Here is a 25,234-nt window from a genome sequence, read left to right as displayed (position 1 = left end):
GGGCGGGGACCATCTTGGGCTCTGAGAGAACGCGATTGGTTCTCGCGGAGGGTCGGGCGTCTCGCTGACGCAAACGGCGCGCAGTGCTGACGCAAACGGTGGAGCGGCCGGAAGCACCGCCCGGAGAGGGAGGGAGAGCTGGCGGCGGCGGCAGGTCAGTGCCGGCCCGGGCAGGCCTCGCGCGGGGCCTGCCGCGGTGCGCGCCGGGAGCCGGGCCCGGGTGGTCGGGGCCCCGCCTGGTTAGTCTGGAGCACCCACGGGAGCCGCGCTGACCGCATCTTGAGGGGTTGCTCCTCTCCCCTGCTTCGGCCTGGGCTCTGAACCGGCAACCACCTTGCTTCCTGTGTTCTCTGTGGTGGCTTTATTTTTCTATTTTTTTTTAATTATTTTTATTTTTGATGATACTGCTGAGCCTCTCGAGTCTCCCATCCCAGAGGGCCTCGCAGAACCCGGTGTTGAAAACCTCATTTGTAACAGCCGGTAGAGCTTAGGAGCCTATGCACGTGGCATAAGGGGTGCTCTCCTGAGCTGGGCTGTCACGGCGGTGTAGGAGGCCGGCCCAGCACCTCTTGTGGAGTTGGGGCTTTGGACGTGCCGTGCTAGAACATCCAGGTTGCAGCCAGACGAACCTGGTGCTTTGTGACAGCAAAGTGCTGCTACCAAAAGGCACGTGCTTAACCTCCCTCTTGTGCAGGTGTTAACCAGTGCCTGAGCCTGGGCTCTGCTGCCATCCGCTTCACAGGCTTGCAAGCTATTTTCTCTGTGTGTAGTAGTTTTCCTCTTACTTTGTGAGGTTGATGCTTCCCAGGGGAGCTGATAATGTCTCATCTCATGGTGGGCTGTTAAATTGATCAGTCAGTGGGCTGTCAATCCTATGTCATCACAGTTGGCTCAGAATAAAGGAAGATCAGCGTTATAAAGAGAGTGTTCAGCAGTGCACTGTTAGGGTGCAATTTAATGAAGTATAGGTGATTTAGCATCTTTCAGCCCGAAAAAGTTGAGTATCTCTTCCCTGCGCTGGCATTCTCTCACTTTTGGCTCTAGGGCTCATCAGAGTCTTCCATGAGCATTGACTAAACCACTGAAAAAAAGGCCTTTTTTTCTGCCTTTAGTGATTTAAAATTGATGCACAGAAAAGTACCATGAGTGCCAAAGCTGACACGGGAGAGGGCAGGACCACATGCTTGGAAGAAGGCAGTAAAAAGGAATGAAGGGCAGTTTTACCTACTGCTCCCTGTAGGATGCTACTTCCAGTTCATTTTCATGGAGGCTGCCTCAGGAAGTTCTTCAAAGCAAGAAGCCAGAGGAATTAAAGCCAATCTGATATTTTGTAGCTATTTAGTTTCTCTATTTCTTACTGTTGCTTGTATATGCTTATTTACTATACCCTCATAAACTTTTCTGAGCCTAATACTTTCATATACTTTGTTACTACTTTTCTGAATACCTGAAAGTCAGACTTATGTTGTGGATGCCCCATCCCTGGAGGATTCAAGGCCAGGCTGGATGTGGCTCTGGGCAGCCTGGTCTGGTGGTTGGTGACCCTGCACATAGCGGGGATTGAAACTAGGTGATCATTGTGGTCCTTTTCAACCCAGGCCATTTTATAAGTCTGTCATTTACGTAATCTGTCTTGGTGAAAGGCATGATGTACCGGGTCTCTTCAATCTAGTATATGAAAGGGAATTACTGCTTCTTTCCAGCCCGAAGTTTAACCATTTAACCAGCAGCACTGGGTTAAGCCCATTGTACTCTAAGTGTAATCACAATTTCTTAGGCTTGATATTTTTGAGAAAAGCGGTTTTTTTCATAAAATGAAGGAGGAAAAAGGAAAACCAACAAACACACACAAAAAAAGCATTGTCACTTGATAATGTGGACCAGTGCTGAGAAATCTAAAAAATGAGTGTGCTTCTGCTAGTATATACATAAGAAATGCTTTACATTGTGTAAGCTAATGATGTCCCTGCTTAGAGTATCTTTTTGCTACCACCTGCAGAAGGCTCACTCTTCTACATCCTTAACCATGCTGTCTTCTATCTGCCTTGCATATGCTCTAGTCTAGTAATTTAAGTAACGTGGTCTTCGGTCTTTGAACTGCTCTGCATCTAAAATACCATAATTTTGGTTTTTTTTTTGTGTGTGTGTGTGTTGGTTTTTTACTTTTTATCATCTTGATTCACTTCACTACATAAACAGCTAATCACTGAAGTCAGCACAAGATGGGAGTTGGATTGTAGCTTCAGGCAGCAAAGGAAGAGGAAGATCTCTTTCTGTATGAGGGAATAATTTAACTTAAGCTGCAACAGGAAACTGTATCTTCACCACTTCAGATACTAAGTTTCACCTTCAGTAAATGGTACACTCCACCTTTTTTTCTATATCTACAACTGAACAGTTTGTTAATGCTACTACGCATTTGATGTACTTTTGAATATATGTTTGTATGTATACATACACATAGGTAGTCCTTAAATTCATTGCTATTGTTATGCAAGGTTAAATCATGAATGTGATGATGAGTGCAGGTTCAGAATGTAATTCTCAAGCTTCTGCTTGCATGGTCGGGCTTTGTTGCCTTAGGTGAAGTTCCATATATTTCTGCTGAGAAGATTAGGTGAAAACATCATATTTTCAGCTGGGCTTTTGTCTCGCTCCAATTTATAGGAGGGAGAGGAGATTCTTTGATATCTATATACCTGGCGTGAGATTAAGAAACAATGGTTCAAATGGTGGTCCGACCAGTTTATTACGAATCTTAATCAGGGAGATGAGAAAGGGGAGAAGGGCGGTAGAAAAGATAGGAAATAGAAGCAAGGAGTCTTTGTAGGAAGCAAGAGAGAGATAATCACCACCATGGATCCAGCCTGGTTCATAGTTCAGTCATTGCTCTTTAGTAGTGGTGGGTCATCGGGAGTAGTTGTTCTGTTGACGACGACGACTTTTCAATGGTAGTACCAACTTATTTATAAGTCCAAAGTGGTCGAGTCAGCTCTCTTTGGAATGACAGCTCAAATCCAAAGTGGTTGAGTCAGCTCTCCTTGGAGTGGCAGCTTCTGGCTCTGGAATCTCAGCAGAAACTTCTTTGTTCCCATTTTCCGGACCTTGCCAGCAGATAAGAGGGATGCCCACCTGCATCCTGTTTTTCACAGGATGTGATGGTATCATTCCCCAGTTTTCCATACTGAGCTGGAGCTATTTAGTCATGTAAACAATCCTGAGTACTCTTTTCCAAAGCCAAGCAGCTCTGGAGGAAGGTGCTTTCCAGTGTCCACAAAGTGATACTGATTGTCACGCAGTAGCACCGATCACTTGCCTCCTCAGTAAATCAATTAGAGTCTTATCACAAGAAATACCTCAGGAAGCAACCTTTGAGCCAAAAAAACAAAGAAGGATTCTCACAGCTTTTCAGCCTTTTTTTTTGTGCAGGAATGTAATTTTTATTTAAAAGAAGTGAGCTTTAAGAAGAAGAAGATGTACCCATGGCTACTTGGTTTCTGTTTCTATAATACTTCAGGGCAGGTAGGTCTTGCAAAGAAAGTGAATGATTTCACATCAAATGCAGGCAAGTGTTCCTGCAGTTTACAGGAAAAGGAATTCAGTAGGCTGTTGATGAAATGTTGAAAGACTTTGGTTTTGTAAATGATGTGGTATAAAGGCAGTTCTAGGTAATAGGGATATGTTGCACAGATTGTGATCTCATGCCATTTTTAAATTGTAAAATCATTCCTGTTATAAAAGATGTTCCAGCCATTACCCTGACCAACCAAGTCCCAGCACTAAACCACTTCCCTGGCAGCCTCTTCCAATACCTGCCCACCTACCCTCTCTGTGAAGAAAACCTTCCTGATGCCTAACCTAAGCCTCCCCTGGCAAAACTTGAGACAGTGGCTGAAGTTACTTTGTGCATACATTTGAAGTTTCGATGAGAAGTTTTCCCATTCCCATTTTGTGCCTCCCTTCTTTGTATTCAGGAAGGTTCAGAATCACTCCTGTTGGCTCAACCCATTCATCTTCCTGAACACAGTTATTAATTTTATTAGAGTTAGATATTATAAAGGTAGGTTTGAAGTTTGCAAGTGACAACTGGAAGGAGGCATGGAGCATAGAGGATCTTAAAAGCCTGTCATACTGAGCCATATTTAAAGGTGAAGGACTCTGTAAAACGTCAAACATGAATACAAGAAAGACAGAAAGTGAACAGGGAAAGTTAATGGCGAATTACTTGAATTAACTAATCAAGTAATAGGCCAATGCCTAATACTCCAAAATTCATATTCTGGACAAAATAAAAAAAATTAAAACCTGAAACTGAAATTTTCTGACATCTGTAGGTATGCTCAAGACCTGTGTCTTGGGCATTTCATTCAACCTTACGTATGATTTCTATTTTGCAACCTATTCCCTGCATTTCTTTATCCAACAGATCTTATTATCTTGTGTAACTGTACACCTTTATTTCCAGCAGATTTTTCAAAAAACAAATGTTATTACAAAAGGACTGTAGCACCATATGCATCTGTGTTCTTCATATATCCATAATCCTGAATTGTATTCATGTAATTCCAATAGAACATTTCCCCCAGTAGTCTTATAATCAAGGCCATGTTTCGATTTAGAAACTGGGTGTTCCAGAGCATTGTCCTGCCTAGTGTGCTTTGTTATTGGTGTTGTAGGTGCATATTGCATAGTGCTTTGTCTTGGCCATTGCTTTTCTTCTGGTTTTTTTTTTTCTTCTTCCCAGATAGTGTCCCTTCAAGTTCATACATTAAAGGCATTACAGATGTTATTATGAAACAGATGCACGTCCATTAAAACCTTGTTAGGAGATGTTATCATATTTCCTTGCCCATGTAATTAATTCAAGTTTGACTTCAGCGCTCTGATGGGATGTAAAATCACTGCTTAAGAAGACAGTGGTAAAATCCTTTGCTTTTGTATTTTATAACTGTATTCTTGTGGTATTGGATTACTGTTTGTGAGATGGATCCTGTCCTGGCTAATGAAAGGCAGCAAGGAGTTGGGCTCGTGCTGCAGCCTGAGACTATTTGTAGTAGGGTGGTAAGATGTCAGCTTCTCCTAGAGAAACCGTGCTAGATTCTGGCCTTGACAAGGATGTTCTTTGGCTTTCTTTCTTTTAAAATACTAGTCGTATTTTTTTCCACCCAAAGGCTCATCTTCTTGAAGGGAAGTTTGATGGGAGAGTGATTTGTGGTGTTTCCAGTATGTGTGTATTTCCATATATCTGTGCCTGGAGGAAAATCAATGTTACATGCAGGATATACCCAGTATAGTGAGAGGATAAAGGGGATTTGGATGTAACTAGGAACTCCAGTAAGGGAGAAGAAATAATTGTATGTAAACTCCTGGCGCTGCTTGATGAAGAGTTTTGAATCACAGCACATGATACTAAGAAAATTTATTAAATCTCTTCCATGGTTCTTGGCAATAGTTAAAAGTACATCACTCTCACTACAAGAAAGACATTGAGGCTCTGGAACGTGTCCAGAGAAGGACAACAAAGCTGGTGAGGGGTCTGGAGCACAAATCCTATGAGGAGCAGCTGAGGGAGCTGGGATTGTTCAGTCTGGAGAAGAGGAGGCTCAGGGGAGACTTCATTGCATCTACAACTTCCTGAAGGGAGGTTGTGATGAGGAGGGGTTTGGCCTCTTCTCCCAGGCTACAAACAGGACTCGAGGAAATGGCCACAAGTTGTACCAGAGGAGGTTTAGGTTAGCCATAAGGGAAAACTTTTTCTCTCAGAGAGTGGTCAGGCACTGGAATGGCTGCCCAGGGAGGTGGTGGAGTCGCCGTCCCTGGCGGTGTTCAAGAGGCATCTGGATGAGGAGCTGTGAGATATGGTTTAGTGCTTGTGGTAGCAGTGGTGATGGGAGGGTGGTTGGACTAGATGATCTTGCAGGTCATTTCCAACCTTGTGATTCTGTGGTTCTATGATTTTAAGATTCTACATACTCTTACAGAAGATTTTTTTATTAGTGTCCTGTAGGTCTGAACATAAGCTTTTAAGGCATAATTCAGTAAATTGTATCTTAGATTTGTTTGGAAAATGTCTGCAGAATTCTACAGCTGTCTAATCAATGAGATTGGTGCAGAGAAAATGCTTTCCATCAGCTCTCAGGTGACATATCTACAGTGAGATGTGCTTAGAATTACAGAGTTCATAGAGGTTTGTTTGTTTCTGGGATCAACACTTAGAAATGTCTCGACTTCCAAAGTTTGTCTTTTTAAATTACTTCTGTGTTGCCAGGTGTGACTTCAAGTCAATCTTATTAGTTTAGGTACAGTGCAACACTCTGAGTAAGTAGAGTTATTCAACTTGAATGAATAAAGCTTCTGGCTAGATTCTGCATTGACACAGTTTTATGGTGTCTAAATGTTGCTGATGGATTCAGTCCAAACCAAAGCTTAGCTCTAAGGGATTGTAAAATTGTTGAAAATACTAACAGAATGAAAGAGATTTTCAGGGACGATGTCTGTGACTGTATTCACATGGACTCTGGCTTCTTTATGCAAGAGTTTTCAGTCCTGTATGGCTAATTCATACTGGGCCATTCTTTATTGCTAACAATTTTATCTTCACCCAGTTTAACACAGAGCTCCATTAAAAATGACCTTTGTGAGCCTGTAACCATTATGTGTGAGGCATGCAGAAGAAGGCTGACTTGAGAAATACTTGCTTCATAGCTAATTCATGCTGGGATAAACATAATTAGATTTCCTTGAAGGGAAGTTGGAGCTGGACATCCAGGCACTGTTTTCTATAAGCACTTCTGCCTGCCAACAAACAGACAACAGATTTTGTTCAGTTCCTTTCAATTTGAGCACTGTGAATAATATTTGGCCTTAAGACAGAAAAAGAGATAGCTGAGGCGGGGAAGTGTTTTAAAAGAAAAGAATAAGAATGTCCTTTGTATTCAAGAGATGAAACCAACAAACCACGGTGCAAGGCTGAATTGCTTTGTAGTTGTGCTGGCTGTAACCCTTGAGAGAAATGCAGAGGAGGGTTAAAGAGAAGTAAAGCTTCAATGACTAATGGCGTTTAAGGTTTTTGAGGGGGAAGCATTTTTCATATGAAAGATAAAATCCAAGTGGGTTACTGTGCTAAGTGATAACAAAGCTTTGAGCAGTCTTATCTGATGGAAGTGAGTCATCAGCTGGGGGGTAAACATACAGAGCTTGATAATTTCAGGGGGTGTATGAGTGTGGGGAGTAAGAAAAGTACTGTAAAAATACTGTTTGTCAAAAAGGATATTACGGGTTTTATGATAAGGATGGAAAAAAAAAACAAGACACCCATCCAGATCCTTCTTTCTGCTGTCTTTTCCCACTTTTCTCTATTTAAGACTCGAGTGCTTGGGAGGTACATGCTCAGTGTGGGAAAAATCTAACAATCTCTAAGTGAGATTGGCAGAATTTAACTATTTTTGACATTAGCTCACAGATAAAAATTACTTAGCAATGAAGAACAAGCATCTTCATATGTGTTATGTTTTTTTTTTTTTTTTTGAGACTTTTTGAGGAACCTTTTGCTTAAGAAATGGTTATTCATACCCTAAAGCAGAATAAAGGCTGTTATTGAAATAGACCAGTCAAAGGTTTATTTGATGTTCACTGGAAGTACAAACCTCTGCGTGTTTCCAAAGCATGTATAATACTCATGCTTACCTTGAACCTTCCATATATACGTGCATTGAGTGGAGGGAAATTCTTTTATTGGCTAGAGATAGACTTGAAATTGAGGTAATATAGGCTTGAAATAGCAGAGGGAAAATGCACAAAACCTGGGGAAATGACAGTAAACCTTTGCCTTATGAAGAGTTGCTTCCCTTTGTTACATCCACTTGTTACATCCACTCTTGTGGGCTGTCTTATGGCCTATCTTGTTGTAGCCTTTTTCTGCTTCTACCAAGATAAAAGTTTCATCCCTGAGGAAGCTGTCTGCTGGAGCTCAGGTTCAAGACAGCTTTCTTGTTCCAGGTCTGAGTAGAACTGCAACTGGCTGAATGTTAAGGTAGCAGTTTGTGTGCTATTGCTTTCCACCATTTTGTTATGAGTTTGAGGTACCACTTCCTAATTCTATCATTTTGTTATGAATTTGAGGTACCAATTCCTAATTCTACGATTGTTGCATTGACATTATTATCATCTAAGGAGGGAAAATGCCACGTCCTTTTCCTAGCTGTAGGAAAGATACATGAAAACTAGTCTTCTGACTTCAGAAATTAACTGTCCTTTTTTTTGTTGTTGTTGTTGCAGTATACATGAAGGTCAAGATCTGAAGCTGCTATGACTGACCCAGATGTCCTCACTGAGGTCCCTGCAGCTCTCAAGCGCCTCGCCAAGTATGTCGTGCGTGGTTTTTACGGCATTGAACACGCTTTGGCTCTGGACATTCTCATCCGAAACCCCTGCGTGAAGGAAGAGGACATGTTAGAGCTCCTTAAATTTGATCGGAAGCAGCTGCGGTCTGTACTCAACACCCTCAAGGGTGACAAATTCATCAAATGCAGGATGAGGGTAGAGACAGCTGCAGATGGAAAAACCACACGCCATAACTACTACTTCATCAACTACCGCCTGCTGGTGAATGTGGTGAAGTACAAGCTGGACCACATGAGGAGGAGGATCGAGACGGATGAGAGAGACTCCACCAATCGCGCCTCTTTTAAATGCCCCATTTGCTTCAGTACTTTCACAGACTTGGAGGCCAAACAGCTGTTTGACCCCAGGGCAGGTAAGAGTATGGGGAGCAGTGCTCTGGCTTTCTCATTTGTGAGTGCTGGGTGTTAAAGAAAGGGAGTCTTAGAGCGATTCTCTCAAGCCTGGTGGGAGGTGGGAGCACTGTTTCTGCAGAGTTAAACATGTGAGTACAAAAATACTGAACGCTGTTGCTGTGATCTAAAGAGTCATACTTTGCTGCCCTGCTGGTAGTTTTGGTAATGGATAGGGTAGTTCTTACGTTATCTGTACAGGCAAATAGTAATTCTGATAAAATGATTGTAGATAGATATGCTTGAGTGATAAGAAGCGGGGAAATGGAGGACTCATCCTGGTCAAATTCAAGAATGAAAAAGGCAGTGTGTCCTTTTTGGTGGCTTTTTGATATAAGCTGATCTTGCGGTTAAACTGTCGCTTTCTTCTTGACTTCTCGGTTGCAGAGAGGACATATAAATTGCTGACTTTATATGAAAATTTATAATGTAGATATGGGCATGCTGGGAGTAAACTATTACCGTTTAATTTTCTTCTAGCCGTTTCATTATACTGTATGACCTAGTTTCCCTAGTGTAAAGTATTCTCACAAAAGTTAAAAGGAATTAATTACAGACTTCTCTGTGGTTGGGAATAAACAACTTTTCTTTTTTTTTTTTTTTCAAGTCAGTGTCTCAGTGGAGATGTGTATCTGTCTCATGCATATAAAATCAGTCATTGCAAGGTGTCACCGCTGGCGCAGTCCAAATGCTTTGAGTCTGAATCTGTGCTGGTGAGGGAAGAACACCTGTGCCCGATGAGATCCTATTGTGCCTCTCTAATCTGGGATTATTTTGAGGTGAAGGCAGGGAGCAGAGGTTGGGCATCAGGCCTCCACCCTCTGAACTAGTTTTCTTACTCTTTAATCTTTTCATTTGAATTCTTTGCCCTGTGTGCGCATATATATATTTTTTTAAGTAAAAACGGCTGCTTTCTAACATAGATTTGTGTTATCCACATGCATTCCCTGTCCTCTAGAATTTCCTATCAGAAAAGAACTGAGACTCTTAGGTCGCTCCCAGAGAGAACTCTGAACAAAGTGTGCAGGGGGACCGGGTTTTATTGTACAGTGAATAACCACCCTTTTTCAAGGATGCCTTATCAGTGCTGTGCATTCACCTCTCCCACTCACTGAAACTCCTGGCAGCACAAGAGCTGAAGGGCAGCTGAAAGCCCTGGGTATTTCAGTCATGGCTGACCTGAGCTGCTCCTGGACAGCAGCTGTGTTGATAAAATATTGTGAATCAGAAAGCAGGGCAAGAGAGGTCTGTGGAGCAGACAGAGCATGGAAAGCATCTTCTATGCTAGAAGCTATACTTAATGGCAATTTGCTGTTAAAAGGCATCTTGTTCTATTATTTGCTTCTTCAGTGTCCTTGTCATGCAGAGCTGGAGACAGTTCAGATTTCTTGGCTTTCCTTCTGCTTCTTTCTTCTTTTCTGGTTAAAAATCAAATGCAAACTGACCAATTGTTCTAGAATGAAAGTAGGATTAGAAGAATAGGCTCTCTCTTTTCCCCTTCCTTATCGGTGATGGTAAGAAGGTTTCTAATGTCTGTCTGTGCTTGAGATCACTCTATCACAATCACAAAGTTATAACTGCAGCGTCTCTGTCAGCCTCCCAGCTTCATCCGTTGTCTGTTTCATGTAGACTACAGGTCCTCTTGCTTCACGTCCGCTTTACTCCGTTTGTGGATAATTTTGGAATAAAACTGAGGTGTTTATTTTTTTCAATACAAGTTGTGATTATTGTTTGAAGGCTGGGAAAATGTTCGCCAAGAGAAACTGAATGATAGTGATGAGGGAACACAGAGGTGTATTGTCATGCTTTGATTGCTGTTCAGTTTTATTTGAAAAATACTTTTGAGCAGACACCAAGTTTGCTTTTTGTCATCGTAGTATTCATGTATCTTAACTAAAAGATTATCTGTCTGAGAAGCCTGGGTGAAAACTTAATTAAATCTTGTGAAAACAGTGGAAAAAAAACAACCTGTAATGTGCTTTAAACAAGGGACAGAAGTTGGTTTATTATAATCCATGAGCGTGGGTCAGACTCCTTTGAGCATTTTTAACCTCCCAGGTCAAATGTTACAGGCAATGCAAAGTAAGTTTGCATTACCATTCCAACTGTACCTGGAGAATTGACAGTAACAATGAAAACTATATTAAGAGCTTTCATTTGGATGAGCTGCTCTCTTTTTGCAGGTAGACTTGGTGTTACTGTAGAGGCTTGCAGTGATGGTTTAAAAGTTGCAGTTATCATTCCAGGCTTTTGAATACGGAGGTGAATATCCTAGAGTCTTTTTGAGCATGCAAGATCACACTTGTTTCACTCAGCTAATTGCAACAGAAAACATGTAGAAAGAACTTGAATTCATGAGGTTTCAGGTTTGCGTTCTGCTCATTGACCCGACTGTGCTTTTGATAGGAATTGCTGCAGTCTGGCTTGCTGCACGGTGCTGACAGTTCTTACCCACTTTCAATGTTTTGAGAACTACAGTAAGAAGAACCCAAATGCTGTGTAAATAAAGTCTGTCTTTGAGCCTTTTTTTGCACGAGTTGACTGAGAAAGGAAAAACGCTGTAGTCTTCCAAAGAGATCTGTTATAAACACTTGAAAACTGATCATTGCCTTACCTTTGTGCTGTGGCCTGCTGGCTGACCTGCGCTCTGATCTTTCATCGCTTTGTTCTGCACACATGCTAGCAATTGTCTGCCATTGCCGTTGTGAGGAAGCCTCATGCAGGCAGAAAGCTACAGCCATTCCCTTAAACAAGGTAAGGACTGTCTCTTGAGGCAGAGCTGTACGAGAAAAGGTTTAATTGAATAACAGTAAGAAAAGTCAGGTGTTAAGTGTGTACTGTGAATAACGCTGCTGAACTGTCTGCTTCCAGATCTGGGATTTCAGTGAACACTGACATAAGGGGCTCTGGTTTTTCAAGTGTTTCACCTTCAGCTGGGATGTTACTTCATCTGGCTCTTCCACAGATCTTTGGAAAGATTGCTGTTTCGTGTGGTTTTAAAAGTAGAAACTACAGGAACTTATAATTCCTGGAATTATAGAGCAGTCTAAGCAATTAGACAGTAATTTGTGGATTGGCTTAAAAAATAGACATGTAAATCTCAGAAGTTTACATATGTGCTGGTATGGTCTCTGTAGGGTGAGGTGGACCCAAGAGCTGCGTTATCTCACCCAGTAGAGGGAGCTGTCTTCTTTTCTCTATGCATACTGGCTTAGGTTGGTTGATTTGTTGAATGTCATAAAAATGGAAATTATTTTCGTGGATATGTGTTCTGTAGCTTGATTAAGTGGGTCTGGTTGGGGAAGGTCTCTGATGTATCCTGTTCTCAAATTCTAATCATATTTGTAAATCTAGACTAGCGTTGGATTTGACTGTCAAACTCAAGGTCAATTTGAAAGAAATGATGTGACTAGAAACTGCAATTGGGAGAGTGGGGCTGAAGTGGAGGAGTGAGAGAAGCTAGATCCTGCAGTGCATTACACTGGCTAGTATTAAGCCCAGGATTTCCTTGTGTATACTAAATACCAAACTGTGTCAGCGTATCTACCAAGGTAGTAAGTGAATTTGATTTTTGAAAGAAAATAAATGCTAAATAAAGTAACTTCTGTTCATTTCTATGTTTGCAATCTAATTTTTATACAGGCTTGTTTTCTTTCACTTCTCTTATTCTGAAGTATAATGTTGATGTTAACAGTAAATGTACTTGCAGTTGTCTCTTACCTATATCATATGTTGTGTCCTCACCATAACGCTTGGTTAGGTAAGATGTGAATAATAATGGAAATAGGAGGATAGAAGGTAAATGGGTAACATGAGTTAGGGAGATGATGCTGTTGGAATGTTCTTAATTATGGCTGTAACTACTAGAGTCTTTTGTTATTGGGTATTGCAGCAACTAACTACTTATATCCACCTTGCCTTCCCATGGTTTGGTCCTGGTTTGATGAATAGCTATTACAATCTGATTGCTCCTGGAGATGCACTGTAATACTAGCATACTGTTCATGAGAGTTATTAGGTGTGCTGTTAGGAAATGTATCTTGGGAAGAATAGTTAAAGGTGGCAGTCTCAGTTTTCTAGAAGGGGAAATAACACCTTGAACTTCATCCCTCCTCTCCTTTTACTGTCACTTATTACATGCATTCCTGTTACGAAGAAAACGTATGTTCAGATGCTGGTTTTCTGTACCTGGCACAAAGTATCTTATACCATACTCAGGCATCATTTATTCAGCTGAGCTTTTACATGATTTGGGCCCTATTATTAAGATTAGAAATTTGACCAGTCTTTAATTTTTGCCTTATCTGGAGCCCTTTCTGCTGGGCACTCAACTCCTCACTTCATCCTCAGCAAGCTATTAGAACACAACCGTCTTATTGTTCTGGATTTCTGCTTACTCGGGCAAGTTCTTCAAATCTTCCTCATCCAATTCAGATGACTTCTATTTTGTTCTCTTTCCTTATGTCTTATCTGTTTTGTTGTTTTTTCCTATGCTCCCCCTTCTACTTGTTTTTCTTTGTCTTGCCTTTTCTTCTGGAGCTCTTCTGTCCATCTCTGGTACATCTCTGTGGTTTCTCTCTTTTTCAGCCATTAGAAAAAAAAATCATGTTGAGCTATTCATTCTGTGCATTCATGCTTTATATTCCATCCGATTAGTTTTTGCTTGATTAATTCTTATCCTTTACATCGAACAATTTTTCAGAATAGGCATTCTAGATAGCTCTGTCTACCATATACTGCTGTCTGTGTGTTGTATGATACTCCTACTACAACAGTTGACAGCCTTACCAGCCAAAAGCAGGACTTAAAAAGTCTGTGTGAATTGGCAGGCCAGAAACTTTCCCTGAAAAAGAAAGGATTCAGAGCAATTCAGTTTTGAACAACTTTAAATTCTGTGAGATTTTTTTCATTGTCTTTGTTGTTAGTTTTCCAACTGTTTGCAAATGCATCGCAGTGTGATTTTTCTTGACTTTTCAGGCACATTTTGTTTGTCTGCCCTGCCACACAAAGCTTTTGGCACACGCCAGCAGAAGGAAACTATCCATACTCTGCTTAGTTTCATTGTTCCTATTCAAATTTCTGGCAAAAGCTGCAAGAATATTCCTGTCAGCTTTGCTCTGCTCCAGTGTGATAAGGCCTGGAGCTACAGGGAAGGAAAAACTGAAGAAAAACATCAAAATTAATGCGTGTTTTTATGAAAGTAAGAATACTCTTCAGAAAGCCTTACAAGGAGTATGTAGGTTCTATCTATAACCTGAAGGGAATGAGTTCAAGCTGGATGCTCTTTCTGAAAGGCACCTTTTTGTCTAACCATGGATTATTCGAGTTGATAGAGAAATAGGTGACAGTAATGTTAGAGACTCCAGGGTTGTAAAGGCCTCTTTCGAGGCAAAATCCAAAACTCAGTGCTGTTGCCTGTGGAGTGCTGGCTGGTCCCTTCCCTGTACTCCAAATTGTTCTCTGGCTAGTGTGCCTTTACTTTTATTTTTTTAATCTGATAAATGCAAGCCTTTACTTACAATATTGATACGATTTTTGTCTGCAAAGGACATCTTATTATTAGAAGCGCAGGCAATATTTGTCCTTCAAGTAAGGGTTATCGCTTTCACTTTTACTTTGGCTTTGCAAATTGAAATAGATAACAGTAAGATCTTTAGATCTGTGAACATTGCAAAAGCGTTTGCAGTGATATCCTGAAAGCTGGACCGCACCATTCCTATCTTTTACTCTGATATCTTGCTGTTCTTTTGATACTGCATGCTCAGTAATAGCATCTGCAAAGTGTCATCCTTTTAGTCATGGGCTTCTGCTTGTAAGTCAGATTAGGAGCACATCTGGAATCCTTTTACTTGTGGGACAGTGCTTTTACTAGTGCACCGAGAAGAATAAGTGATAGAGTTCCTCTAGATAATACCAAGTGGTTCCAAAGTGCTTAAAAAAACAAAAACAAGCAAACAGATTAATACTGCTTTTCTGTAACGCACTTTAAATTTGGTTGATATCTTTTGAATTTTTTGATGTTTGCTATTTATACTGTGTCCAAGAAATAATTACAGTGGAGCAACAGTAAAAAGTAATTGGCATGTGTGTGAATCCTTTGTGAGTCTCTAAGTCATATGATATTGGGAAGTAGGTGGTAATGGGGCTTTACCATGAAATGCTTCACTATGTAGATTTCTCCAGCTTTAAAACTGTAGAATCATAAAGTTTGGAACAGACCTCTAAGATCATCTAGTTTAGCTGTTTACCCCTCCCCACCATGCCCATTAAACCATGTCCTCAAGTGCCATATCTGCACATTTTTTGAATATCTCCAGGGATGGTGACTCCACCATTTCCATGGGCAGCTTGTTCCAGTGCTTGCACATCTCCTATTTTTACCTAATATCAAATCTGAATGTCCCCTGATTATCCTCAGGGTATCCCCACAGAGATGTGAAATGCAGAATAGATAAGGATCCTGCTTAACATAAGCCTTCCATGTTATCCAATGTGTGCCCTTCCAGTTCAGCTCTTGGGAAAAAACCCTACGTTGTACAGGTTGAGCAGGTAGATGATATTAGGGAAATCTTTAACGTGAGTTAAATGTGAGACCAAAAAATACTTTAAAAGAACTATTTTTAACAGTTTAAAAGCTAATATTAAAAAGTTTCTTCAAATCTGTCAGAAATAGGGATGATGATGCAACAGTAGAATTGAAGGGGAAAGAGGTCAAAGAAAAAATGCTGAGATGATTTTCATCAGCTTTGCCCATGGGATGGAAAGTTTCTTTAAGAGGAACTGTTTGCACTTTCTAGAATAGTGGAATAGCAAAGAAGCTTTGCTCACTTGGTATTCCTTCAAGAAGAAGTATTTTTCTTGAGGCTTTGGGGGCTTTTTTTTCATTTGTTTGCATTTTTTTGTTTGGTTTTTGAGTTTTCTGGACGTACTTCTTGTATACACCAGCGCTGCCTCAGGCTTCTCTGGGAGACAAAGAAACTACTTGCCCATCTGACAGTGCGTTCTGAAGAGGTCTTTCGGAGCCTTGAACAAAATATGATTGAAACAAACAGAATCATTAAGATTGCGAAAGACTGCTAAGATTACTTAGTCCAACCATCAACCCAGCCGCAACACTAAGCCCTGCCCTTCAGTGCCACATCTGCATAGTTCTGTCTCTGGGGACAGTGACTCCGTCACTCCCCTGGATACCCCGTTCCAATTGATGGCACTCGGTTGCACAAACCTGTGAAGGGGCTGTCAGAAGAAAAGTGTAATTGAGTAAAAAGATGTCTAAAAATGGAGAAAACATGGTAAATGCTAAGGAATCTAATCTAGGGCAAGGGAAAGGTGAGAGATGACTCCCATTGCTTTTATTAAAAGGGGAAATGGACTGGGTGATTCCTGAGCGTTTCTGACTTGACAAAACCATTGCTAAGCTCCACACAAATATTAGGACACAAATGAAAGCTGCCTACAGTGATTTCCTGAAGCCAGTTCCATAGTTAGAATCGTTCTGACTAACTTGTTTTTGGTCTGGAGACGTAAGAACAATATATATATTGTATATATTATAATATATAATAATTATAATATATATTATAATAATTATTATAAATTATAATAATATTATATTTTAATATATAATATAAACATTATAAATATATTTATAATTATAAATATAATTATATTATAAATATATTATAAATTATTATAATGTTGTTATTATAAATTATTATAATAATTATACTATATATATAAGCTTATAATCTCTCTTCTTTTAATTTTTTTAATGAAAAGTAGATCCTCTGTTGACAGAAATACGTAGCATCTTGCATTTTGCTTCAAGATCAGTTCATTCTTGTTAAAGGAAAATGACTTCACTATACGTACTGAAAGTTATATTCTGAAGTGATAGTCTCTTCTTTGAACTTTTGTTTCAACGTCTGAGATGGGGAATAACTGAAGGAAAAGCATTTATGCTGCAGAACAATGAAATCCTTGCCCTTGAGGGGAGGGAGGAGAGTCCTTCTGTCAGTCTGGTAAAATGCTTTTAGGTTGTCTTGTTGGTTTGGGGAGATGTTTGGTTTTGTTTTTTTTTTTTTTTGGGGGGGGGGAAGAGGGGGGTGGGAGGAGAGGGGCGGGAGGAAGTATTTTTTGCTTCTTATACTTCAAAGGAATGATTTTTTTTTTTTTTTTTTTTTTTTGGTCATGTGGTGAAAAGAATGTCAGAGTTGGTCCCTGTTGCCATGTTGCCACTCAGTTCTGCACTTGAGGATGAGCATTTGAACCTTCATTTGTGAGCTTGGAAAATACCCTTTTCCACTAATTTGTTACACTCTCTGAAAAATTAATGACATCCCCTCTGGCAACATTCAATCAGTTCTTTGTGTTATCGTGTCAGTTCAGACCTGTTTCCAGCTTACCAAGAAACATCGGTTGTATGAGTGAGTGAAAAACATGGGGTTTCTATAGTGATCTGATCAATTGTGCAGCAGGATTGCCAATGATAATATAGCTTCCCTGAGCCAATTTTCAAAGCAGCTGAGGATTGTGAAGCTGAAGTTTCTTTCAGTAGCATGCCAGGTGACACTGTGGCAGGTGTCCTGATGAAATGCCTGATAACTGGCAGTAATGCCATCTCCATACATGCCAAACATATACTCCTTGCACTTGCAGTCCACATGTATCCTGCCAGCTCATAAAATCTGCTTCCTTTCATTAGCAAGAATGAGCACTGCTCGTCTCCCAGCTCCATTAGCCTTGATTCTTGACTGTGGTGTTGAGGTAACCAACAGCAATCTCAACTTATAAACAATGCTGAGTTACATTTTTATGGGAAGATGCTGGTTCCTTCTACTTTTGATAATGTTTTGGGACTGGAAATCGGGTTTTCCAAAGAGTGGCCGACTGCTATGTATTCATTGCTACCTTTTTTCTTTTTTTTTTTGTTTGTTTGTTTGAGTCCCATTACAAAATAAAGCCAAATAGAAGGTAAGATTTGTACGGATGAATGCACTCATAGTCACTGATCAGCTCACAACACAAACATTTGTCTGAATTTGTTGGAAGTTTAACATTAGTACCAGCTGATGGAATCTAGCTTGTTGTCAAATAGCATAAATTTCATAATTTGTTTCAAAATTGGGGAAAAAAAAAAAAATAAGTAGTCTTCTTTTGTTGTTTTACAGCTGCTCATAAATACCAATTTCTCAATTTCTCAGTGCAGTTTTCAGTCTGGCTTTAAACATAGTGGTGATTCAATATGGCTTTCAGTAGTGACTCCAGGTGAATATCCTGCAGCATGTGGGCTTTTACTTTGGAGAACTTTGTCTTGATGCACACAGTGCTTATAGCTGGCTATTGAAAGTAATTGCCCTTTTCTCTACATCATCCTCCACAACTGTAAGGTTGAAATTGAACCTAAAGAACAAAACTGTGTTCAGAGTTTTCATACAGACACTTATTTGCTCCCTGGAACTGTCAAAGGTGGTTCAGTGTCATCTTTTCTCCTGTCCTTTTCTAGATGATTGGTTTTCCTCATTCTAATTAGGATGCTTTTTAATTAAATGATTTTCCCAGGCTCTCTAAAAAGGTGTAGAGGAAGAACTCTTCTGTTAGTGATGTTTACTGTTAAGGTCTCAGCAGTTGACAGAAATAGTTAATATTTGAGGGGGGAAATTCTGTGTAGCCATATTGGCTATGCAGATAAGAGAATTAAGCTGGAGGTTCAAGCTTTATCGTCACCCGAAGGTATCAGAAGCTCTTTTGCTTGAAAAATGTGAGATTTGGGAAGGAGGAAAGAAAAAAAACGACAGAACTTAGGGTGTGATAAGTGTGAGACCGTATTCATTTTAGAAGATAATCAAACCGTCCTCCGGTCAGTGTTCCACTGAACTGCTCTTCAGGGTGAAAGGCATGAAACCTATTTGGTGAAGATTTGCATTTCAAAAGGGTTGGCAAGTCTTTTAATTCTCTCCACCGGGGATGGCCAGGAAAGGCATTTCGTCAGAGCGCAGCATCCTGTCTTCAGTGATTAAAGGAAATCTCGGATGCGGAAGGAAATGGGCAACTGCCTTGGCAGAACGGGAGAAAGCTCAATAATACAAAATAGCTCTAATAAAGCCGATCTGAGATCACGTAATGGAAGAATTTTTCCCTCTTTGCAGTCCTCCAAAGCTGTTTTATGGTTATATTCTTAGTCACCTGCTTGTTCCTAAGGAATTAAATGTGTCTAATATATTTCTTGTTGTGTTCGCTTGTGGGGCTAAGGCAGAGCATCTTTCCTCTATTACCTTTGCTGTTGGTCTGAATGTGTGTGACCCAGTTTGCTGAGTTCAGACTGAGAAAAATCCTCTGAACGCACTTCTGTTGACAAGAAGATAACTACTTTGCTGCAAGACTGAGTATGAACTCTTGTGTCTGTATTTATGGGAATACATATTTGAATAGCATAGTTTTAAGTTGCAAAAGGATGATTAGCAACTTCTCCCAAATGCAGTGAATTGTATTGAGAAGAGAGATCTGCTTTTTCATTTCCATAATAATTGCACTCAGCTGGTGAAACTGATTCAAAAGGTGTTTGCTTGTCAGCCCTCAGGCCTAAGCAGCAGCACACCTGCTGCTGCAGTGAGTTGAGGACAAGGTTATAGTCTGACCGTAAAAGACAATGGCTTAGGTGATTTGTGATGCTTCACCGCTGAAATGGAGATGGCTGTCTGAATGGTTCTCCCTGCTTTGTGAACACCGTTTTAGGAATAAATGACATTTCTTCTTGGGAATGGATTACATCAATTTTAAAAAGATTCCTATTCTTATATGAGAAGTCAGCAGCAGTTCTATTTAAATTGTCTGGTATGTATGTAAATACTAATCTAAAATCTTAAAAATATTGCAGTGAAGCTTTAAAAAAAAAAAGGGGGGGAGGGAGAGAAAGGAAGCTGTGTTCACGTGCTGTATTTGATGCTGTATGTAAAAATTTTGGAAGAGTTTGAGCTGGTTCTGTGTTTGGCTTGATTCTTTTGGGAGCTTCAAAGTATTTAACTTGAAGTCTATTACACAGTGTTGTAACTGAACATCAGATGACAGCACAGGAATGTTTCTGCTGAGGAGTGTTCAGCAGTACCCTGTCCTTCCCTTTAGTTAAAGGTCTTGCTGCAGGTAAGTGACTTAGTGGTTCATCTGAATCTGCCTGCAGCTGAAAGAAGATAGCAGATAGGAACTTCCAAGGGATGCTTCTTTCAAGGGATGAAGGCCACTCGGTTCCACAACAGTTTAATATTAACCTCCAAAATGAAATCCTAATCATGTCCATCTGTAATACATTTGGTTGTTGCAGTGTCAAGGATTTGCTGCTTTGCGTTGACAAGACTGTCCCTGGATTAGACTGTCATCAGCGCGAGCAACTTTGGTTCTGAAGCCAGAGAAGATGTGGGCTGAGACTAAAGACCCCTGTTCATATCAGTATGCAAATGGGATTTAGGGGATCCTCCTAAATGTTCCTGGGGTGACTGTGGTATAGATACCACAGTAGAAGCTTGCAAGTTTATACAGAGGCCATGAGCTCCGGAGATCACCCTTCAACCACATATTTTCTTGTCTTTATGACTTATTACTTAGGCTTTCCACCTTCTCTCTGAAAGGGAAATATAATCACCTTCTCTTTACACTTGCTTGATTTCACTGGTTAAATCAACAGCTTTTTGAGCAGAATTTTTCCTACTGGGTTATTTTTTGCTAGTTTCCAATTTTGTGCAACTTGGAAGCTCTAGATCCCACACAAATACAACTCATGCCTTAAAAATACCAATGAGCCTCTGCTAATCTTCAGCACTGTTGTAAAATTTCATCTTTGTACTGTTATATTTAATAGGGACTGAAGTGTTAGTGGTACCAAGTGTGAGTATGTACTTAAGAAGATGGAAAGCAAAAGGAATTAACATGAGAGGCCTTCTATTTGAAACTCCCTGTGAGAGCTGAGAGATTTGCAATTAATGTCAGTGTGTTTGTTTATAATCAATTTGGGAAGGAGCATTAAGACTCTGCAAATTTCTCAGTGTGGAAAAACAGGAATATCAGTGTTAGAAATGCCTGAGAATTCCTTTAACTAGCAGGTTTTGTCTTTGTCAGATTGCTGCTTGATTCTTACTTAATATGTGATACAGTTTCAAATATGCATTTGCTGATTCTTTTTTGAAGGCTATATAAAACAGCTTTCTTTAATGCCAGTGTTTGCATGCAGATATGAAATGCAGTTTCTCATTGTCAAAACATTGATTTTTTTTTTTTTCCAACTTGCGATGACTCTTCATTTAAGAACTATTGTCAGCTGTGATGCAAAATCCTTGAATACATTTTTATTATATGCTTTTCCTTTTCAGGTTATAGCAGTTAAAGCTTAGAATTGTTATCTTACTCAGAAGTTCTCTTGTTAGAGAATATCACTATGGCACAGTCTTGAGCACAGGCACTCACTTTGATCTTGTCTGTGTAGATCTGTGTAAGTGTTCCAACATTGCGGTGTCTGAAGAATCAGTTTATGACACCGTTTTCATCCCTATTCTGCCAATCTAAAGGTGTTTTTATAAGGTTTATGGTGAGTTTTCTTAGGCAGTATAGAAGGGGAAAATGCTGGTATGGGTGAGTAATATAAAGGGTGTGATGCTTTGGACTTCAGTAAATGTCATTTTTTGGACTTCTGACCATATCTGTAGTTTGCAAAGACTTTTGCATTTTAAGACTTGTAGACTTCCAAATCTGTCTCATTAGAACACTGCATGTGCATATCCTGTTCTACTTTCAAAATCTTTAATAGAAAGTATGAAATAGAAGTGAGCCAAGATAGACTCTTGGAATGTACTCTCAGGTTCATAGAAAACAGTGATTTAGTCTAAAAATGCTGTTCTTCACCAGTTACGCAATCATTTAATTATTAGTTAATCTGGATATTTCCTCAGTTTCTTAATGAGAATACAAAGCAGTTGAACATCTTCGCTTTTCCCAGTTGAAATATTTTGCTTTCTGTTTTTCCTCTTATCCTCTAGCACATCCAAAACTTAAGATTGAGCTCACTCTTTTTCTATAATAACTCATGGTCATGCTCCGTTCCCTCTATCCCAGTAGATTCTCTTCTGTGCTTTGGCCTCCAACTTGAGTGTCCCACCGTTGCTGTCACCATTGTTGAACTGCACCACCCACTTCTTCACTGTGCTCACATCCACTGTTCTCTGGAAGTGTTCAGCAAGTGTAAGTGAATGTCAGTGGGTGCTGTCTTTTCCACATGGAGGAATTCAGTGTCACACCTTTGCTTCGTACGCACTTCCATGTCAGATGCCATTCTGTCACATAGCAACAACATGTAATAGAATATTGGTGGAAAGGTTCAACCTTTACTGCCATACCAACCACCAAAATCCACCTCTGACGTTGTGGACCAATATAATGCCATAGGAGGCATTACTTTTGGAGCAGTCTTTGTATATTAGTTCAGTAGTACATGTATAAAGTTTCAAAATTACATTAGTGCCTATTGAAAAAAAAAAAAAAAAAAAATTACTGATGGAGTGAGCAATCATAAAAGCTCAGAGACTGATCTAGCATATTCCTGTAGCTTCCTTCCCTTCCAGTGGCAACTTCTCATCCCTTGTCCGGTGTCAGGATCTTGAGCAGGAGGAATACAAAGCAGTATCATTTTCTTATTAAAGGTTTAAATCAGACTCTGTTTGAAAGGCAGTGCTTTGGCATCTTTAGAAGACTCATATGGTATTTAATAAAGTACCCTGATCTTTTGCTGCCTAGTTTTGTCTAAGAACTGAAACTTTCTTCTTGCTTCCAGTCACTTTGTCTGGCTTTCGCTGACCCTGATGTAAATCCTGTATAAGTACTTGAATGCTTTGTTGTGAAATAGAAGGATGCTTCTCTTGCACCTCTGATCTGTATTGCCATGTTTTTGTGATGTGCATCAGGCAGACAATGAATGGATTAAGTGGGGATGGTTGTTAGAACTTCTAAGTGATGAATTAGCTGGAATTAGTCCTTGGAGCATACAGAAGTGGATGCCACTAACTTTGTAGTGCTATTCTTCATCTTGTGCCCAAGGAGAATTGGAAGTATTCTGGGTTGGGATTGCAACGTCAAGAAGTGATTCCTTTTGTGCCTGCTTCCAGTTAAAAGCTCCACTTTTCATAGCACAGCCAGTGACTGGTGCAGGTGCCAGCAGAGCGAGGTTATGTGGTTTGGGGTTTTGTTTATGTTTTAATTCTCTGTTCGCCTCATTTAGTTGTAGCTCTAAGGCAAAACATCCCTTGGTCCCTGTGTGATCACATAGAACCAGAACAAATTGCTGCATTCCCCAGATTGTTGTGAACGAGGCAAAATTAATTTGAAAATATGTAGAGAAGTTAGAGTTTTTGTTTTTTAAAAAAACAAAAAGCTGATGCAAAGTGTAGAGAGATCTTGGGCTGTGTAAGTGAGGAGGGATGCTTCATCTGAGTGGGAAGAGAAATTTTTGGTCCTTGTCCTGCAAGAAAGGAGTGTATTTAATAGCAGAATAGTGAAGTACTCAGGATCCTTACTATTATTAGATTTTTTTAAAAAATGTATACATTCTAGGAGGCAAGGCGGAGCACAGAGGAGAACTTACTGATATGGAGCTCAAAAACATTCAGCTACTGCAGTTATGGGCATGTAAGATCTAAACAGAACAGTTCTGGAGCTTTCTGGCTTTGAAAAGAGTGAGTAGTGGATGCTCAACCAACAGGAAATCAGAAATGGTAGAGGTAGAGCTGCAGTTTTATTTCTTCTGTGAACGCACATCTAACACAGTATGCAAATGCCATTTCTTCTCAAGATGTCCAGTATATTATGGTTTTCTACAAATGACTTTATTCTTGTGTACTGTATTAGACAGTGAATTCTTGCACTGAACTACTGTGGTGGTATTCACATTACAGCTCAGCTATGCTGTGCCCCCTCTTCATCATAGTGGGGGAGAAAAAATGATGAAGAAAAAGCTGAGAGGTTGAAATGAGAATAGAGAGATCACTCTCCAATTGCTATCACTGGCAAATAGATGCAGCTCAGAGGAAATTAATGTAATTTATTGCCTGTTGCTAACAGGGAATGAGTCTGCAGTCAGTCCATAATGCTTTTTCTCTGCCACTCCATGGTTACCCTCTGCCCCTGTGCCCCTTCACTTCCATGTGAAGACCCTCCCAGGGAATGCTGTCCTTCCTGAACTGATTCTGTGTGGGCTTCCCACAGGTTGCAGCTCTCCAAGCACTGCTCCAACGTGGCTTCGTACTATGAGCTTCATTCTCCAGGAACAGTTCGATATGAATCCTCACAGGTGGCAGCTCCCCCAGACCAGTAGGGGCTATCTATGGCCACATCCTTCTTCAGGCCACTTCCACTGTTACATCACGGGCTCCTCCACGGCTGTGCATGGAGATCTGCTTCATGTGGTGCCCTGTGGGCTGCAGGGAACAGCTTGCTCCATCATGGGCTCTCCTCAGGCTGCAGCTTCCTTCAGGCTACAGCCACCTGCGGTAGCCAGTGGGAGCTGGCTCTTATCTGACACAGGGCAGCTGTGGGACTCTGCTCACAGAAGCCTCCCTGTACCAAAACCTTGCCACATCAGCCTAATGCACTTATTTACATGAATAATATTAAAATGTGCTAGTATTTATTAGCAGCAAAATTAAAGAAAAAAAATTGTCAGTGTTATTCTCTGAGGACAATTACTGACTGTTACAGTGAGAGTATATGAAATAACACACTTATGTAAGTATACATATCCATCCAACTTGTGTGATGCATTCTGGATACTGGATATAATTTGGTGATGAAGCTCAGAAGAGACTCTGAGTTGAGTCTGTCAGTCTCATCCTCAGAGAAAGCTAGATGTCTAGACATATCATCATTTTATTCCTCAAGTCATAGTTTGAAGCTGTAAAACCTCTCATTTGTCTCTACTGCAGACTATCAGTTGTAGGACGGCACCGTTTGTTAGTTAATGCTGCTAAAATAAAAACAAAAGGCAGCTCAAGAAACTAATACAGCTAACATTTCTACTATTTTGAAGACTTTGGAAGGAAGCTAAAGTTAATAAATAAAATTGGTTTTAAAATATAATTGCAGGACCTTAGATATTCCAATAACACAACTGAATAAATGAGAATTTCCTCTTGAACATGGGCACTGATGCTGGGCAAGATATTTGACTCTCCTAATGAGTCATTTGCAGACCAGGCATGCACAGCTTGTTACCAAGGCTTTCTTAGTAAATTTGTGAGAGAGGCACTTTCAAGTCCAGCATGGCTGTACCAAAGCAGACATTTGATCTAGTCTGAAGTGGCCAGTGGCAGAGCTTCTTTCTTGATGCTGCCAGTAAAGGAAGCCCTGCTATTGAGTGAAGTAACTTATATGTTCATGCCTGCCTTTTAAATGTCTTATGTTCAGTGAGA

General features: G+C 40.3%; 1 protein-coding gene across 3 annotated transcripts in view; it reads left to right on the top strand.

Moving 5' to 3' along the window:
• The first annotated feature begins 7 nt into the window (after positions 1–7).
• GTF2E1 (general transcription factor IIE subunit 1) overlaps positions 8–25,234 on the top strand; it is a 52,461-nt gene continuing 27,234 nt past the window's right edge. The window contains exons 1-2 of one of the 3 annotated variants that reach the window (XM_085236731.1): positions 8–154; positions 8,278–8,755. In XM_085236731.1, coding sequence (XP_085092857.1) covers positions 8,308–8,755 — 448 coding nt within the window. In that variant the 5' untranslated portion in view covers positions 8–154; positions 8,278–8,307. Of the gene's footprint in view, positions 155–235; positions 667–3,384; positions 3,523–8,277; positions 8,756–25,234 lie in introns of those variants that run through there. The other 2 variants (XM_003202688.5, XM_010718975.4) reach the window with 2 other exon arrangements.

Source organism: Meleagris gallopavo, chromosome 1 (assembly GCF_905368555.1).
Source record: "Meleagris gallopavo chromosome 1, MGAL_WU_HG_1.1, whole genome shotgun sequence".
In the NCBI taxonomy this organism is placed as follows: domain Eukaryota; kingdom Metazoa; phylum Chordata; class Aves; order Galliformes; family Phasianidae; genus Meleagris; species Meleagris gallopavo.
Note: the sequence above shows the minus strand (reverse complement) of the source record. Positions and strands in the feature narration are given on the sequence as shown.